The sequence below is a fragment of the Electrona antarctica genome (assembly GCF_951216825.1).
Source record: "Electrona antarctica genome assembly, chromosome: 16".
Taxonomy (NCBI): domain Eukaryota; kingdom Metazoa; phylum Chordata; class Actinopteri; order Myctophiformes; family Myctophidae; genus Electrona; species Electrona antarctica.
The window spans coordinates 31,974,913-31,994,741 of record NC_136797.1 but is presented as its reverse complement, the minus strand read 5'-3'; the positions used below and the strand labels follow the sequence as shown (position 1 = coordinate 31,994,741).

At 43.4% G+C, this 19,829-nt stretch overlaps 1 protein-coding gene across 5 annotated transcripts in view; it reads left to right on the top strand.

The window, feature by feature from the left end:
- The window catches only part of rgs3a (regulator of G protein signaling 3a), a 227,543-nt gene that overhangs the window by 203,175 nt on the left and 4,539 nt on the right, over positions 1-19,829 (top strand). For 3 of the 5 annotated variants that reach the window (XM_079524842.1, XM_079524843.1, XM_079524844.1), the window contains 2 exons: positions 16,268-16,369; positions 19,106-19,167. In XM_079524842.1, coding sequence (XP_079380968.1) covers positions 16,268-16,369; positions 19,106-19,167 — 164 coding nt within the window. Of the gene's footprint in view, positions 1-8,206; positions 8,640-16,267; positions 16,370-19,105; positions 19,168-19,829 lie in introns of those variants that run through there. The other 2 variants (XM_079524845.1, XM_079524846.1) reach the window with 2 other exon arrangements.

The window sequence follows — 19,829 nt, the reverse complement described above, 5'->3', positions numbered from 1 at the left end:
GTGTGTGTGTGTGTGTGTGTGTGTGTGTGTGTGTGTGTGTGCGTGTGCGTGTGCGTGTGCGTGCGCGTGCGTACGTACGTACGTACGGAACTCAGGGTTCCTTGGGGGTGTAGTATACAAATGGAACCAAATGGACCCGTTAGGGTCCATAACAGGTCCATTTGGTTCTATTTGTATGCTGTTAGAGTTAAGGGGGGGGGGGGGGGGGGCTTTTACATTTTTTACTTTGAGAACCAGCGCAGTAGATGGTTGACTCAGTCTCTCTGACTCAACTCTCCATATTGACTGAAGGGCATCGACTCTGCAGGGGGGCTGCTGTGTCGTCTGGACATGTATCTCTCCAGACTGATTCACCCCTCTTCAGTTGTGTCAGTAGCATTACCTTGGCCCGCGTGAGATCACTGCAAGGGGGTGCATAATGATAACACCAACAGTATGATGGCCCCTCCCGCCATGTCTTTGTTTAATATGATGGAATGCCAGCCAGGATCTGTTTCAACTGAAGCTCTCATATTATGACCAAGCATGTAGGAAATGCAGACATTCCCTCCAGACGGTAGAGGTGATGACAGCTCACACTAACATATCGTCGCTGTCGGACAAGAAACCTCTTATCTCCATGTTTTTTAACCGTGTTGTTTCATAAATTAACACTTAATCATACTACACCGTCATACGAAAGTAGTGAAAGTAGCGGATTTACATGCTCGAAGTGTGGCGTGAAGCAACGCGTTTTGAGTCCATTTTCTTTTGCTATTTTTAAATTTGACAGTTTTGGATAAATGAGGTTTCCAATGAGGTTATCCTTCCATTCCTAGGCTTTTCTGGAAGAGGTTCATATTAATCAGTCTTTATTGTCCCATACCATAATGGGTATTTCATTTCACATTTCATTTTCAAAAAACAATTTAACAATATCCAACACAACATAAAGACGATACATAGAGTCCCCAGAATGTAAACCAACATATCAGCGAGGCAGGTTATGTTTAGTGCATCAATGGCCTAGTGGATAAAACTCACGATCGAATGCACGATCGTAAAGTGACGTTTGTGGGCGTGATCATCAGTGTCATTTACTTTTGGGAGTGCTAAATGTGTGATGGTTTTAGCGTTCATATTAGATAGAGGGGGTGGGTGTTAAGGTAAGGTTATTAATGATAAATGTTGGCTAACAGTAATGCACACCCATAACCCCCACCCTTGACTTTATGCATCGGTGTAGACTCCAGTTTCACGTGACACATTAAACTACTTAGCTCAAAAGGACGTTGACATTGTTCCCACTTTCCCACCTCCTTCCCAGGACATCTGATCCCTTGTTCTTTTCTCCTCTTGCTCTGCTTTCTTGCTATCATTCGTCAGGGGATGTTTCTTTTTTCTTCTTTTTTGTTCAATTGTTTTCTCCCCCAAGCCTGATTGAAATCTGACCTCCTGCGTTTGTGTTAAGGTGTCGCTGAGCCGACACAGCAAAATGCGCGAGTGTTATATTTAGCTCTGAACGTGTCAAAATGGACAGTGAGGGAGGCAGTGGTGATAAAGTATCAATACTGCAGAAATACGCTGTTACAAGTAAATGTCCAGAATTCAAAATGTACTTGAGTAAAAGTACAAAGGTATTGGCAAGTACTCATTATGCACAATGTCCCATTTCACAAGTTTTCAAATGTATAAAAAACCTTTTGAAAATAGCAGATCTACAAGCTCACAATATGTCGCATCGCAAGGCATTGTGAACTTGTAGATCAGCTATTTTCAAATGGGCGAAATGTATACAGGGCTGAAGTGGTTAATGTATGTTTTGTAATAATAATCAAAATCTACAAAGTAACTAGTAAATACAAATGTTGAATAATTGTAGTGGAGTAAAAGTACAATGGGCCTATTTGCCTCTGAGATGTAGTGGAGTATCAGTAAATGTACTGAAAATTGGAAATACAAAGTAGAAGCACCTCAAAATGTACAGCAAGTACAGTGCTTGAGTAAATGTACTTAGTTACTTACCACCACTGAAGGGAGCTAGGGCCCAGGTAAACAAGTTTGTTGTTGTGGTGCGTGCGATACTGGCCTACATGTGGAATACAATAGAATGTGTGTATACTGTGCAGTGTTGTTTACTTACAGAGTCAAATATACCCTGGCCCACTTTGTATTATTCTTTGCAACTTTGCAACTAACTGACTGACTGACTGACTGACTGACTGACTGACTGACTGACTGACTGACTGACTGACTGACTGACTGACTGACTGACTGACTGACTGACTGACTGACTGACTGACTGTGGTGGAAGAAGTACTCAGATTCCTTTAAGTAAAAGTTAAAATAATAAAACTCAAAGAAAAAGGTCCAGCACACTGTCTGTAAATGTTGCTCTTTATCAAGTCAACGTTTCGGCCGTTAGACCTTCATCTGTACAGACAATGTCGTAATACTCTGTACTTAAGCACATTTATTTTGGTGTGTTTTGACGCCAATACCTTTACTCAAGTGAACATTTTATTATAGGACTTTTTAGTTGTAACAGAGAATTTCTAACACTGGTGACAGGCAGAGAATGGTTATGTTGGCCGTAGAGGATGTGAACCTGTCTATTAAATCATTATGCCTGTCTCAGTTTAAAGGTGGAACACCTGGACTGTCTGGCCTACTAAACAATCCCCTCCCAACAATAATATGCTTCCTGCTGAGGAAGCACACTTACAATCCCTTATTGTGTCCTCCCGCCCCCAGGTGTTTGAAGCTGGATGCGTCTACAGGCTAGCTACGTTCATTTTAAACGTTGACAATGACTTTAGCTATGGTTCTGATCTTCTGACGTTATGAAGACTAACTGATTAAGCTGAAATCACATGTGGTTTACATTGTAACTTATTTGAATGAATAAAACATTATTTCAGAGTGATATGATATGCAGTGGTTGGAGGTGGTCTGGTTCGGCCATGTCGACTTTAGGGTCGGGTAGGTATAGAACACTGTACTGTAATGGTAATGCCTGAAGCTCATGAGCACTAAATCAACCTTGGACAAGCAGAGGTTGTATTGTACATAGAAATGTGTGTGTGGAGGGTCCCCCCTCCCCCCACACACAAGGTTGAATCCTTGTAGGACATGAAAATGACACGTAACCCAAACCTGACTAAAGACTCATGGGTGACACGTACAGTTCAACATGTAACGCACATAATGAAGGAGTGCACAATGTATTGCTGTATGTAACCTAGACACACTAGAGATTACAGAGTAATGTTCACAACTTCACACTGTTAGAATTCCTCAGTGTTCACCTTGCTTGGATATAATTTGAACTTGTCACCTCTCCAGTGTGTACTAGCAGCTAAGGTATCCAGTGCAAGGACCAGACACAACACCAAATTGGTTGGAATACTCTTATACATAGCGAGAAAGACTATACTCAAGCTTTGGATTCATAGAGACGTTCCTACACTGGATGATTGGTACAAGGAGGTAATGACTGTGGTTCCTCTGGAGAAACTGACTTATCTCCTCCGTGATAACATGGAAGGGTTCACAAAGGTATGGGAACCAGTCTTAGATACAGTGGACCCTTCTAGACTGTGCTTCAATGTACCTTATTGAACGGTAGTGAATAACAAAGACTCTGGTGACCTGTAATGTAATCATGTCAAGACTGTGGTGTACTCGTTTTGTCTTTTTTTTTTTTTTGTGTTTGTTTGTTTTTTGTCTGTGCATTGTAATGTCCGTATTGTGGTTCTTGTTGTTTTCCTATGTTATGTTGAAAAAAGAAAAATGTGTGGTTCTGAATTGTGATTGAGCAGTTGTGAAATCTCAGAGCCTCAATAAAAATACATTAAAAAGAATGTGTTAACTAAACTGTTTTGGCCCAATTTGAGACCATTTTGACGCCGTCAGAGTCCAAGTAGAATCCAAGTAACAAGGATTGTATTTGTGCAAAGTGTGATGTACTGTGACGCATCGATTCATAGGGCATGACGGAACTAAATTAATAAGCATGGAGGCTTTCGCCTGATTTATACGTAGGTGTCTCTCTGTCCGAAGCAAGCTCATGGCAACATGTCACGTTGTTATGCGTTGTGAGCTTGTAGATCGACTAGTTTCAGTGCAAGACGCGATGCGCAACCAAGTATGAATCGGACTTTACGAGTTTCTCTGTGACATCCAGCTGCATGTCTGATCTGTATAGTCTTTGATAGGGCAGTGGTTCCCAAAGTGGGGTCCGGGGACCCCCAGGTGTCCTTGAGGGAGTTCCAGGGGGTCCCCAGCTTAATGATAGTTTGGAACCCTTATCTGTCTGTAACTCTGAGAGCGGACAAATGTTTTGAACAAAAAGCCTCAAATCATGAACGCAGCGTGCAATTTACGTGAAATCTTTCACGGACTTTCCTACTAGGCTGAGGAATATAATCCACCCTTTTCACAATGGCATGTTATAGCGCCACCAACAGGTGGATTTTTGCAAAACACATTTTTGGAACAAAATGCCTCAAATCATCCAATTGCCATCCAAGGCGTAAGAAGAAATGGCACCCTCAAACTGACCTGGCCTGGTGGAGACCTGTCCCCCGAGGGGCACTTTATCTAGTTCCATGTCAATTATAATCCCTGCTCGGCAAGGGGAGAGAGATATTGCCGCTTATGAGCTTCGGGCAAAGCTGCTACTTGTCGATCACATTTCTTAGTAGGGAGGCCAACTCCAACCACTGCAGTGCAGATGTGCTAGTTCTAGTATCAATATATATTGGTTAAAATAAGATTTGGTAACATTGGTTTTCGTAGAGAGGTCACATTTAAGATGCATTTGAATGCACAAAGCTTCATAACATTCGTTATATATTTTTTTATAATCACATTAGGGTTGCCACCCGTCCCTTAAAATACAGAATCATCCCTTATTGGAGAATTAAATGATGGGTCCCTTATTGAACCAATAAGGAACACAGTTTGTTCCTTATTTTCCTAAATAGCCTCTACACGTCAACACTGAATTTAACAATAATGAACAAAACAAAACACAGGAAATATTAAAGTCAGCACAATTGTTCTAGCAGGAGGCACACAGTACCTAAAGTAGCCTAAACCAGTGGTTCCCAAAGTGGGAACCACTGGTGGAGTGAGGGAGTTCCAGGGGTCCCCAGCTAAATGATAGTTTGGAACCAAATGGACCCTTATGGGTCTGTAACTCTGAGAGTGTACAAATGGAACCAAATGGACCCTCAGAGTTAAATTAACATTGATTTTACAATATGAATTGGGGGCCCAGAGATAGAAATGCCATTAAATGGGGGTCCGTAGACTAATGCATGTCAAACTGGTACTTGAAATTAAATGGGTTGAGAATCACTGCGTAAAAATCCTCTCTTATGGGGGTCGCTGGCATATATTTTCTAATGGGGGTCCGCGGGCTCCTAGTATAGAGTCCTGTAGCCATTCCAGCCATGTGGGTTCGGGGAGTGAGGCCAAGTAGTAGCCTGGTTTGTTTTGGGAAGTCTGGAGCCTTGTTTTAAGGGCCTTTGAGGTGCTGTGGTACCGTCCAGGAGGTGCATGCATAGTTGAGGAAACCTTGTACGAGGGCTCCTGTTAGGGTCTTCAAGGTGTTTTTGTTGACCAGTGAGGAGATCCTGTATAGGAATCTTGTTCTTTGGTTGACTTTTTTGATTACATTGGTGGCCATTTTATCACCAGAAAGATTTGACTCCATGATGGAACCTAGGTAGGTAATTTCATCTTTTCGTGTTCTTCATGTTCAGCTCATTTTCAGTTCTTCATGACCCAAACATCCAGTAAGGGCGAAATCCATTTGACATTTGACAAACAGCTCCTGAGATCGATTCGGTATGGGACCTTATTTATCATCTTATTTATCCGTGTTTTTACAAGATGTCATGTCAGTAGTATTTCTATACCTGCCCAATAGCCCACATCTTGGCTGCTGATGTGGGGATAGGTTAGCCTGCTATTTCAGTAGACTATTATAGTTGATTGTTTAATAATGTTGAGTTTTAAAGTCTAATATAAATATAAATCAATATAATTAAATATTGTGCCCATTTAAAGAACCACTCGGATTCACAATCAGAACTCTTTATGTTGTTATGCTCATTTGGAAAACAACATTCTACTTCAAAAGTTGTGGATAGCATTAACAATAAGTTGAAGGGAAACTTCAACGTATTGCTTCAACTTATTGCTTCAACCTATTGCTTCAACCTATTGCTTCAAACTATTGCTTCAACCTATTGCTTCAACTTATTGCTTCAACCTATTGCTTCAACCTATTGCTTCAACTTATTGCTTCAACCTATTGCTTCAACTTATTGCTTCAACCTATTGCTTCAACCTATTGCTTCAACTTATTGCTTCAACCTATTGCCGGCCTTGACGCACACGCCTGCGCCGCAAGGCCGTGGCAGGCGTAAAGAGTGTCCCTTATTTCAAGATCTCAAAGGTGGCAACCCTAAATCACATATGACAACTTACATAACAAAGTTTACAAAGTATTATAATTCTTATCATAATAAGTTCAGCGGAACAGCACGTACAGTAACCAGTACCATTACTTTTAGTCTGTTTAGTTACTGTATAAAGACACTTTGTAACTGATTGAAGTTAGGTTCTTATAATGTACTGTTCCACTGAGCTCATAATGCATAGATTACAACAAGGTGTTTTACTTTATATGTTGTGTTATGAAGCCGTGCATTGTAATTCATCATAATAATATTATGATGCATTATAGACCTGACCTTTATGTAAAGAGTTACCTAATGTTTATTCATTATAACACGTCCTGTGTTGCGGCTTTAAAGCCTAATGTATACTCCATATGACGAGTATAAATTAAGCATTATTCTCCTTCAGCTTAATGCGTTTTCCAGCCTCCTTTTCCCCCTCTTCACCTTCCTCCCCATTCATTCTCTCTCTCTCTCTCTCTCTCTCTCTCTCTCTCTCTCTCTCTCTCTCTCTCTCTCTCTCTCTCTCTCTCTCTCTCTCTCTCTCTCTCTCTCTCTCTCTCTCGTCCTGTGTGATGGTGGATCACAGCTGTTGGGTCCTGGGCTCAGTGGGCTGCCCCACATCCTGTCTGCCCCTCCCTCACCTCTCTAATTGTCACGGTGTCCATTGTTCTCCAGGCCAGGTGTTTGTGTGTTCCACGTGCGTGCATGCACACACACACACAGACACACACACACATAGATCCCTGCACTCGCCATTCAAGTCCAGTCATGCCTGTTTCAATCTTGAATCTCTCTTTACTCTCATGCCCAGTGGTGGAAGAATAGACACTGAGATGTTTTACATACATAAAAGTATCAATAACATGCACAATGTATAAATACCTGTATTCAAAATGTACTTGAGTATAAAAGTACAAAAGTGTTGGCATTAAAACATACTTGAAGTAATGCAGAATGTCCCATTTCACACATCTATCTATCTATCTATCTATCTATCTATCTATCTATCTATCTATCTATCTATCTATCTATCTATCTATCTATCTATCTATCTATCTATCTATCTATCTATCTTAACTATCTATCTATCTTAACTATCTATCCATCCATCCATCCATTCGCCCAAACTTCTCTTGGTCACAACAAATATACATTACATTTGTATACATTTTTAATATTTCTATAGTATACATTGTCACGTCTTTTGACTGATTGATTGAATACTTAATTAGTCAGAAATGTAAACAGCAGGAGGTACAGCAAGACATTAAGGCTAAAAGGATAACATAGAACATTTTCCTGGGGACTTGTTTCCATATTCAATTCAACATATCTTTGAAATATATTTAAATACAACAACACGTTTATTTTTGGAAGTTTGGTAACCTGCCTCCTAATAAAGGAGTCATTGTAATAACAAAGTAATACCTTTGTTGTTAGCCAATTGAACCCCAGCATCCATATGCTGGAGGTGGAAGATTAGCCCATCAAGCTCACAACCAACACAGATCTACAAGCTCACAACCAACACAGATCTACAAGCTCACAACCAACACAGATTGCCTATTTATGAGAAAGACATTAAGGTGTAGACAGAAAAAAGTGGTCCAAGTACAGAGACAACTCTGGTCCAGTTCATTGTCTGCAGGGTTTAAGTGATTGTGGCTTAATGTGATCTTAATGTATCATGTAATCATACACAAGTACACTGGATGTTTGGCTGACACGCAGTAGGAGGTCTACCACACAGTAATAACAGTAGTCGTGGAGCGTTGTAAATCAAGGCTGCTAACCCCATAACATTTGAGGCTAACCATGCAGCCCGGGATGGGACAGGACCCAGCAAAAAAAAAGGAAAAAAAAGGGAACTGAGTCTTAAGCAAACAGCGAGTGGCGATTGGCTGAGCCCTGGGTCCGCCCACAGCAGACCCCCACAACTATATAAAGCACCAACTGTGAGCCTCTCAGGGTTTAGAGGAATGTGATTGTTGAGCAACCCCCCCTGGGCCCTGAGCACTGAGGCTCTCTGGCACACAGACAGGCTGAGGCACACACACACACACTTACATGTGCTCTCACACACGCATTTATACACAAGCCAGGAGGTCACCCTGCACTCAAGCTGGCTCCCATGCTTCAGACTATGGTTGATTTTTCTGAGAAGTACTTGGAAAGGTAAGAGAGGTGTGTGCGTTTGCGTGTGTGCGTGTGTGTGTGTGTGTGTGTGTGTGTGTGTGTGTGTGTGTGTGTGCGTGTGTGCGTGTGTGCGTGCGTGCGTGCGTGCGTGCGTGCGTGCGTGCGTGCGTGCGTGCGCGCGCGTGCGCGTGTGTGTGCATGTCAGCTCATCTCCTCTAGTGATTAATAGGCATGAGGATTACAAAAGTAGGATAGGAGTAGATTGCTTGATTTAGTCTCTGTCTGTGTGTTGCTTGCCTTTAAAGAACCGAGCTACAAGCTCACCACGCGTCGAGATGCAAGCTTGTTAGATCTGCTGTTTTCGGCGTGACGCTTTGGGACGCTCCGTGGCACCCATGATGTATCTCCTGAGGAATGGTTTCTCTCCAGCAGTTATGAGGCTGTTTGACCTCTTGCGTGGATCTCATTTGACAGTCACTGTGAGGCGTGATCCCTCGTGGCTTCTGAAGAAAGTGCTAAGAGCTATTTTTGAGGCATATAGCGCCGCCTCGACTTCTAATAACTCGAGGCTGCCCCTTTTTCTTATTATAATTCAGCCTGGATTTCAGGAATAGGGTTGTTGCTCATGTGGCTGCATGGGAAGGTGGGTTTAGGAGATAGATATCCTTCTTTTAGGCTGCACTGAGACTGTGTGAGTGTTTTGGGTGTCATTTATATACATGCCATTGTTTACAGTAGAATTACCATCGCCTGCGATTGTCGAATCAAAGCGTGACTTCGTGAGGTGTGTTTTCTAAGTTGGCTCCGGGGACCCCCTGGGCTTTGCAGATGGGTTCCCAGATTGATACATACAGTAGCATCAAAAGCTTTCCTCCACTTTAACCTTTTATACTTAGGCTGATTGGAAAACAGCTGCGGGCTTGTAGATCTGCTGTTTTCCAAACATTCTGCGAAATTGTGGCCACAGTTTGAGAAACGCTGGAGTAAAAAAAAAAAACAACAGCAGCACCATTTAATTTCCACTGTGATTTATGTCTTGCATGTGTCTGTCTTTCAGACACATCACATGTTTGTTCTCAGGAATGCTGTAGCCGAGAATAGCCGTTCTGTCAGAGCAGGAGATTCCCAAACAAACAATATCTTATCATTTTTCGGAGGACGCTATCTGATGTTTTTCAGACATACTGTTCTGGCCCTGTGACCCTGGACACACACACACACACGCGCGCGCGACCGCATGCGCACTCGCACACACAGTACATACAATGGGGTTATGTGTGTATAGCCCTGTATACACAGCACAGGCACTGGCTCTATAGCCTACTGCACATAGCTGGCAGGGAGGGGGGTAATGAAAACACGTCTGAACTGAACGACGTTGCTCAATTTGAGCTGTTCTTGTGTGCTTTGCACCCATGTCTCAACCCCTTACCTCACTGGACAGGATTTTAGGGAGAGAGGAACCCCCACAGACCGTGGTGGGAGACTGTAGAAAGAGGACAGAGCATAATATGCTCAGTAATATGCTATATTATAGCATATGAGTTTGCTGTACATTCGCGAGGTACCATGTGATCCTGACATTTTTATTCTCCACCTTATGCATTTCAAAGACCCCCCACGTATACAAGCTCAGCTTGTATGTCTGCCATTTCTTTTAAATAGCCATGGTAACACGTTTTGCTGGGGACCCCCTGGAACCCCTCCAAAGACCCCTGAGGGTCCCCGGACCACACTTTGAGAACCACTGCATTAGGGTCCATTTGCTTCCATTTGTACTCTCTCTGAGTTGACAAACTCACCAGGACACTTTCGCTTCCTAATCCTACCATCAATCATTTAGCCGGGGACCCCCTGGCTCCCAGTCAAGGACCCCTATGAGGTCCCCAGACCCCACGTTGAGAACCAGTGCTGTGCAGCAGTGGTTCCCAAACATTTTAGCTCTAGACAGACAAACTGTCTGACTCCGGGACCCAAACTAGTGAAAATAGCGGATCTACAAGCTTGTAGATCGGCTATTTTCACTACTTACACTATTTACACTACTATTTTTCTTTGATTTCTTCATGAAATTACTTACAAAAACAATCATTGAATTTTGTTTTCATGAAAAAAAGCTTTTTTGGGAATGTTTTTTGAAAACGAAAGGGTCCCATACAAATGTGTCCGTGACCCACAAATGGGGCCCCCGTCCCAGTGTTTGGGAAGCAGTGCTCTGCAGTATGTCTGTCTACAGCTCTACCCCCCCGGCGTGTTCCCGGAGCCCTTCCCTGGGAGCACGGCCTACTTTTGCTGCACTAGGAATAGCCGGCGGCTTGCTATTAGCGTGTCTAATGTGAGCCGAGCAAAGTGGGAATAAGAACCAAGGAAACCTGCATATAATTGCACCACCACCAACTAAAATACCTCTCACTCTTTTATGCACCCGAGTTAAGATTATATAGAAGCCATTGGGTCGACGTCCGCACCAAGCGTGATAACTATAAACTTTTTGTTTTACGTCTGTGTGGATGGCAGCAGTCTACGCCACAACTATAATGACGACATCAGTGTGCATGTAACTCATCTCATTATAGTTATCATGCCTGGTGTGGACAGACAGCCCTTAAATCTTGCTTTTGCAAATACTGTGTGTATACACAGTGTATTTGTAATACACAGTATTCTTGTACGCACGACCAAGCACACGCACACTGACACGGGGTTATTATGTCTTATCTCAACACTACACACAGGACCATGCATGGTAGCGTCGCCCTAATGTAATAATATTCATGTAATAATCTGCCCGTAATATGGGCAGATTATACAATACCGGCCCCGTATTGTAATTTTAGCAGATTAGTTAGGGTCTGTATTCTGTCTGAGTCAACCGGAATGTGAAACCTCACTGTCACAGCCTTTGCCAGGGAGCTATTTCCAGACACAATGATGGGACGGAAAAGCAAACAGAAAGCGGTAGCTGAAAGGTCAAAACTGACACTGTAAATCCTGAGTGATCATCCAGGCAACGCTGAGCATTAAGGTTGAGATCCTGCAGAAGCTGCTATTTAAGTGGCAACGGGTGAAAAGAGAGCTGGAGCATTTACCCCAAATAGAAGTAAATTGACTAGTAATTAACTTTTTCTGTTATACTGGATGAATTGTACTTTTAAGGACATTATCCATTGTCTTTAAAAAATATCTATCCTTGGGCCCCTCCTTTTTCCCCCCTCCAAATCTGTGAGTGGAATCTAAAAGCTCACAACGTGTCGTGCTGTGACCCTAACCACTTAAACCCCAGCATCTTTCTATTCTGGAGAAACTTTCACTGAAACTAGCTGCTCTGCAAGCTTGTTATGGGCTATGTTTTTCGGCAAAGATACTTGGGGTGATGAGGCCACACGAGGAGTGCTGAATGTAGAGGTGTGGTTCTCGGGGTCCCCAACAAAAATGTTAATACATAATATAACCCCTTTAACACCATATACATAGGCTATTTGAAAACAGACGATTTACTCACAACAATTGTAGATTGTAGAAACATTTTAACAACACAAATATCGTATGGGGATCCTTGTCACAAAATAATTTCAGATGGGAGTCTGCAGTTAGGTGGTTCGGTCATCCGGTTAGGATGCCTCTCAAGCGTCTCCCTAGGGAGGTCCTCGTCCCGCTGGAAGGAGATCCTGGGGCATATATCTCCAATATCTGCCGGGAACGCCTCAGGATCCCCCACAATGAAGTTATAAATGTTGCTGCAGTTAAATACATTAATTCATTTGGGGGTCCTCCTGGACATGACAAAGTTTGAGAGCCACTTGAAGAGTGTATTTGCAGTACCAGGATTCTGCCACATGGTGGCAGCGTAGAGTCATGCATCCTTCAGTCTTGACGTCAGTGTGGCGTCGCTCCCACGTGGACTCTCAGAAGTGTATTAAAACCAGACCTAAATAATAAATAGTTTTAAATTAGGCCTGCATAAAATACTTTCCAGTCCTCATAAAAGGCTGCTCCTTCCCCCACACGTGTTGGAAAGGCAGAAACTGTCTTTGGTGCTTACCCGTGCCTTTAGTAGGCTACTCAAAGCCAAAGCTGCAGAGTCTAAAAATAGAGCAATCCATATTCCATAGCCCCCCTCCTAGCTCCTCTCAGATTATAGGATTTTATGCATTCACAAGAGAGCTGTTTTTAGGGAGGGAATGATGTCTTTCAGACTGGCAAGAATAATACTGTTTAATACAGCTGGCAAACTGTTGTTTTGACACCACATAGCAACGCCACAAATTGATGACGCTTTCATGTAGGATACTATAACTTATCATAATGAGCGAATGAGTCACATTTTCTGCCTTTGTGAATAATAACTGCTATAGAAAGTCAATAGCACTCCGCTCTGCTAGACGTGCTAATAGAGCGCACTGTGATTAAGAGGGTGGAATTAATTATGGCGTGGTTCAGATATCTTTCTTCCCTCTTCAGTATTGTAATCAATTTCCTGACCTCTGGAGTAACGTGGTGGGAATTGGAATCCACTCTGAAACTAGATCCTTTCATCCCTCCTCCTCTCTCCGTCTGTTTATGTCCTTCACAAGTGTTGTGTTCTAACTTCTGACTACCTTTATTTGTAAGAAGAAGATGAAGTGAAATAAGCAAAGGAGAGTAGCTATAATACGGAGAAACTAACATTTTCCTAGAGAAGCAGAACCTTAGCTCAATGACTAGAAAGCACAAAGAAAGCACTTGTCCTTTACTTTGATATAACGCACACACGCACACACGCACGCACGCACGCACACACACACACACACACACACACACACACACACACACACACACACACACACACAGACACACAGACACACAGACACAGACACACACGTGCACACACACTGACTCAAAGGTCAAGTCAGCTGCTGTGTTCTACAAATGGAAGCTCACATAGTCATAGTAAATACCAGCGTTTGTTGCATCATACACTATGTCTAATAATTTCGTCTCTGTCGTAACTAGAACATTTCTAAGTGTTAGGTCACCTAACAGTAACACTAACACACTGCTCTCTGACATGATACTTGTTGCCCTCCTGTTTCCTCCACAGCAAATCTCCTCCTCGTCGAACATATCCAATCGACAACTTAACACAATTTAAGTTTTACCAGTTTATACCAGTTACTTTATGCCCAGAATAGAGTAGTATAGTAGTAGTAGTATAGTAACGCTATAGTGTTCATGTTGTTCAGTTTGGTGTGGCGTGGCCCAGGCACTAGGCAGGCATGTCAACGTGTTACGGTCACCGCCAAATGGAACACAGTTCTATAGGAATTGTAGGTGTCATATCATGTCAGATGTTGGTCACAACATTCTAGTGAGAGATTTGAGGTCCACGTGAATGCTGTACACCCACCATCCGTGAGCAGACACAGGTGCGGAGAGGATCTGTCGTGTCTGTGCTGTATATATACCCATTCAGTATTAATAGCCTACCTACTGTATGAATGTGTATGTGCTTAGCTGCATTTCCTGCATATTTGGACCCATGTGCGTGCGAACGCACGCGTGCATGTCTACTTGACAGGCGTCTATAATTGGAAGGCCCCTTTCTTAATTTGGCCCCCCTCGGGGGGGCTTTGGTGACATTGTGGGATAGCTGTGGCAGTGATTAGGCCAGCGCACGCTGCAGCGCTGCGTTCTTATTGGACCAGCCAATCCACGGTGGAAATCAAAAAGCAGGATGTGAGGAAATTGATGTTGAGTGAGGTCACGTCCCGCCGAGGGAGCACGCGCCTCAGAATGGGAAGAGCCAGGACATGCACCAAGGGATTATGGGAATGCACAGAGGTCTGTCGGAGCCTCAGAGGGTGTTGGTGGATCACCTGGCAGTGAATTGTTAACCATTTACTCTACTGTAAGTCCTACAGTATGTACAGTAAATCGTCGTATGGCGAATAGCGAACATATAGCAGATCTACATGCTCACAATGTCCCGTCATATAGCAGATCTACATGCTCACAATGTCCCGTCATATAGCAGATCTACATGCTCACAATGTCCCGTCATGAACATATAGCAGATCTACATGCTCACAATGTCCCGTCATGAACATATAGCAGATCTACATGCTCACAATGTCCCGTCATGAACATATAGCAGATCTACATGCTCACAATGTCCCGTCACATATAGCAGATCTACATGCTCACAATGTCCCGTCATATAGCAGATCTACATGCTCACAATGTCCCGTCACATATAGCAGATCTACATGCTCACAATGTCCCGTCATATAGCAGATCTACATGCTCACAATGTCCCGTCACATATAGCAGATCTACATGCTCACAATGTCCCGTCACATATAGCAGATCTACATGCTCACAATGTCCCGTCACATATAGCAGATCTACATGCTCACAATGTCCCGTCATGAACATATAGCAGATCTACATGCTCACAATGTCCCGTCATGAACATATAGCAGATCTACATGCTCACAATGTCCCGTCATGAACATATAGCAGATCTACATGCTCACAATGTCCCGTCATGAACATATAGCAGATCTACATGCTCACAATGTCCCGTCGTGACGATCGCGATTTTAGCAATTCTAGAAAATATTAAACAATCAGGAAAAAAGAGCAAACCATTGCCAATAGTGACATGCCCAGGGTAGTAGTCGGGTTCATAGTGGTTAAGGGGCACAGTGAAGATAAAAGGCCTGGTCCCTTTTGAAAACTGTCTGGGATCAGGGGAAGTATGGGTGCGGTGGGCAGGTGGCGTCTTGGCAGAGTCACAGGTGAGGTGGGGGTCATTGTGGAGGTCCCTGTGGCTGTCAGCCACCCCATGGGTCAGCTCCCCGTCAGCGAGCCCTCAAGGAGCGTGGAGGAAGTGTGGATGTGATGAAACGGACGAGTGATGATGAGGATTGACTCTTCATCATCACTCCTCCTCCTCCTCGCCAGTCCCTGCTCGCCAGCCTGCCGGGGGCACATTCATTAGAAAGAAAGTAAGAAACACAGCGTGATTGAGACGTCAGATTAATTAGGAGACGGTGGCACACAGAGAGCGAGAGAGAGAGGCGTAGGAACTTGTCATCGGACGGACATAATCAGGACAAGATTTTTGGAAGACTCTCTACCTCCTCACACGTCCGTACCTCGGTGAAGACGTAAAAACAAATGTACAAAATCACTGAAATTGTTGCTTTTCTTCCCTCTTTGGTGCATTTGCCGATGTGTGGGATTGTGAACGCTGAGGAACTTTAGCGGTACCATGCTTTGGATTCTTATTGGTTGGACTTTGGATTGGAGACTCAACCCCACTTCTCCTGCTCTCTTCCTTCTATATGCGTCGCTCATTTGTGTCTTCTTCCACGTCATCATTTTCACCTTCCACTCCAGTTAGAACCATCTTACGCACCCCCATTTTACTTGAACCCCAGCATGCCTATTCTGTGGGGGGGGGGGGGGGGGGAGACCTACAAGCTCACAACAACGGGTCGCATTGCTTGCAGATCAGCTATTTTTGGCAAAGAGATTAAGTGTGGACAGGAAAAAGCAAGTACAGTTGTGGCTCAAGTCCGTTTCCCTAAGAATAGACGCTGGTTATGAATTCCCGTCCCTCATTCATCACTCATTGTCTTTATTTATCTCTCCTTCAAACTTCCACCCCCCCCCCCCCCCCTCTCTCTCAGGGCTAAAGACATGAAGAATCGTCTGGCTTTCCTGCGGAGGAGGAATGAATCGCCAGGAAGTAACCCGGGCAGCAAGTTTGACAAATCCATGAGGTCAGTCAAGTAAGTGCATGCCCACTGCCAGACTGTGTGTGTGTGTGTGTGTGTGTGTGTGGTGGTTACCAGGTGGACACGTGCACACACACACACACACACACACACACACACACACACACACACACACACACACACACACACACACACACACACACACACACACACCACACACACACAGAGAGAGACAGACAGACAGAGTGGGCAGTTAGCAGGCAGCAGTGAGGTCTTGTAAAGTGTGAAGTGACTGGGCTAAAAGGCAGGAAGGAAGGATGGAAACTCTGCCTCCTGCATACTGTGTGGCATGATGAGGAGGACGAGTAGGAGGAAAAGGATTGCATGTGCCATGTATTGTTAAAGCGCTGGCCGAGGTGATGAGGTCATGTTTGATGCTGAGAGTTAATATCCTGTAAAGTCATTTATTTTAGACGGAGAAACAAGGACTTGAACCGGCCTCCCACAGCGGAGGAGTATTTTACATCCTATGAAACCTACGCCGTAAAATCCCCACTCTCAATTTATTGCGTAGAAATGCCCCTTAGAAGTCAAATGACACGCGTGCTGCTGCCCTGCAACTGGGCATCCGCTCTGAGACGTATCGTCACTGTCGGGCGGAAACCTCATATCTCCAAAACACTTCGCTTTTTCCGGAAATGGAAAAAAAAAACAACCTGTGTTCCATTTAGGGTTCTTATTTAGTCACGAGCTCTCGTTAATGTGTTTCATTGGTTCAATGTTTATAAAACCCACAGACACACTTAACCACTGTCACTTTAAACATGGTTTAATGTTTATAAAACCCACAGACACACTTAACCACTGTCACTTTAAACATGGTTTAATGTTTATAAAACCCACAGACACACTTAACCACTGTCACTTTAAACATGGTTTAATGTTTATAAAACCCACAGACACACTTAACCACTGTCACTTTAAACATTATAAAACCCACAGACACACTTAACCACTGTCACTTTAAACATTGTTTAATGTTTATAAAACCCACAGACACACTTAACCACTGTCACTTTAAACATTGTTTAATGTTTCCACCCGACAGAGACCATGTGTGTTTCTGTCAAAGCCACGTTGTGGTTTAATCCCTACTGTGTAGTATTTAATCTTACAATGAATAGCATCAAAAAGCAGATCTACAACGCCTCAGGCACGACACATTAGGAGCTTAGTTGGTACATCCGTACATTTTAAATGATGAACATTTTGATTTGAAACGATTCCTTTAAATTTGGTCAATTTTTGAAAAACATGAATTTGTCTAGAATAGAATGACATGCCCAGAAATAGGGACACCAGATTGGAAGTGTTTATAGGGATCTAAAACAATGATCGGTACATTTACATGTATCAGTAGATTGTTTAAATAAGGATATTTAGCTCAAATGGGCCAGTGCACCACTAACTATACTGTATTGTTATATACAGTAAGTTAACACAGTGAGGCACTGCAAACAAAAATGTTTGTTTTTTAAACAAGGAATAGCATAAAAAAGTAAATGTAGCCTACATTTAACTTATCATGTGGGCATTAAGGCATCACTATATGCAGTATTTTTGACAGAATTAGACACATTCTCACTTCCCACACCAAATTGTTACATGAGGCTGTGTGCTAAAAATATCTCTGCTGGCAGAATTCTGCTTGTTAACTTCAAAGCAATTCTCCCCTCATGGTACGACACTGTGGGGCCCCAGATGTGAGCAAAGTGCTGCACGTCACTGTGAGACAACAATGAGAGCTATAGGGGGAAGCAGTGGTGGAAAGTCACTTACAGTAAGCACATACTGTAATACTCCAGTACAGTTACAGTACAGTACAGTACACACAGCGGTTGTTCTAACAACCTTTTCTGGATCAGAGACTAATTTAAAAAGAAAGGGAAAAAAACTCTCAAAAGTGTTCCGCAGTATTTTCAGATCATGTCTTATTTGTTCGATTAATCAATCAATTTTGTTCTGGCTTGGATCAAAACCAGCATTTAATTTAATTTCCTATTCAGCTGCATTACATTGAAGGTTTTAAAGATTTTTATTTTTTATTTATAATTTTTCACATTATTGTTTTTTAATATTAACGTTCAAACAGCAATACAAGCGTATTGTTTCGGCAATTATTTGGGCCCCCCGTGCAATACCTAACCCACCACCAGTGGGTCCCAGCCCCACGTGGTTGAGAACCATACATACAATACTGCTTCCACCACTGCAAAGTACTGTACGTAACTGTAAAGACAATAATGAGAGGGTGGGGGGGGGGGGGGGGGGGGAGGGGATGAGATGAGAGGAGGTTCGTGAGCCTCAGTGCGTGTGGCCATTGGCTGCCTCATCCTCCACCCCTCCCCTAGCACTCCACGCTGCAGTGTGAGGGATTATAAAACCCCAGCCACCACGAGCATCTGCAGGCAGACCCACACACAGCTTAATGACACTCACACACACTCGCAATAGTTTCACCCTGACTCACTAGAGGAAGGAGTGAGCGAGAGAGTGCAAGGAGATTATTAGGCTCTCTCCCTGAACGGCAGAAGAGAGAGACGAGAGAAAAACAAGAGCGGCAGCGGACATTGTGGACATTGTGGAATACCTGTTGGTTCCTGTACGGATCTCCACTGGTCCGTACTCGCTGAGTGTGTGTTAGGGGAGAAAGGCTCTTCGGATGGGTCTCAAAATGAGGAACCTTGCTGAGATGGGTATATTAAAAAACCGCTCCGCTTTCATCTGCAGGCCCACCCCAGAGGAGGCACTCAAGTGGGGAGAGTCACTCGACAAGCTCCTGGTACACAAATGTAAGTCTAGATTATTTATTTATTTTATTTTATTTATTCCCCCCCCCCCCTATTTCTTTTGTGAATGCTTTTTGTTTTAACATGGCAACCCGTCTGTATGCCATTAATGTTATACAAACCATGCAATGTATACAAACCATGCAAAAAAAAACCCAGAAAAGCATGCACAAAACATGTCACATCCATGCCATATGTGACACAACAGAAACATGGGTTTGGAGTGGAGTGCTGGTGGCAAAGTGAGAAGACTGCATGCATGTAGTGTGGGGTGGTGTCAAGTGCACAGGAAATATGCTCTTGTTGATGTAAATTAAGCATGCATGCCTGTGCCATAAGTCACCCTGTGTGTGTGTGTGTGTGTGTGTGTGTGTGTGTGTGTGTGTGTGTGTGTGTGTGTGTGTGTGTGTGTGTGTGTGTGTGTGTGTGTGTGTGTGTGTGTGCGCGTGTGTTCGTGTTCGTGTGTGTGTGTTAGTTCCTCTGCAGTGAATGGCTAGAGTGCTGCCCCGCATCCCTAATCCGTATGAGTGAATGAATAGAACCAATGCATTAGAGCAGGAGAGAGAGGGGGGGGGGAGAAGACCATAAAGTGCTACTCGAGTCGTATTGTAGTGTTCTTTTATTCACATTGTACTGTTGTGACACGATGCTTGTAGATCTGCTAT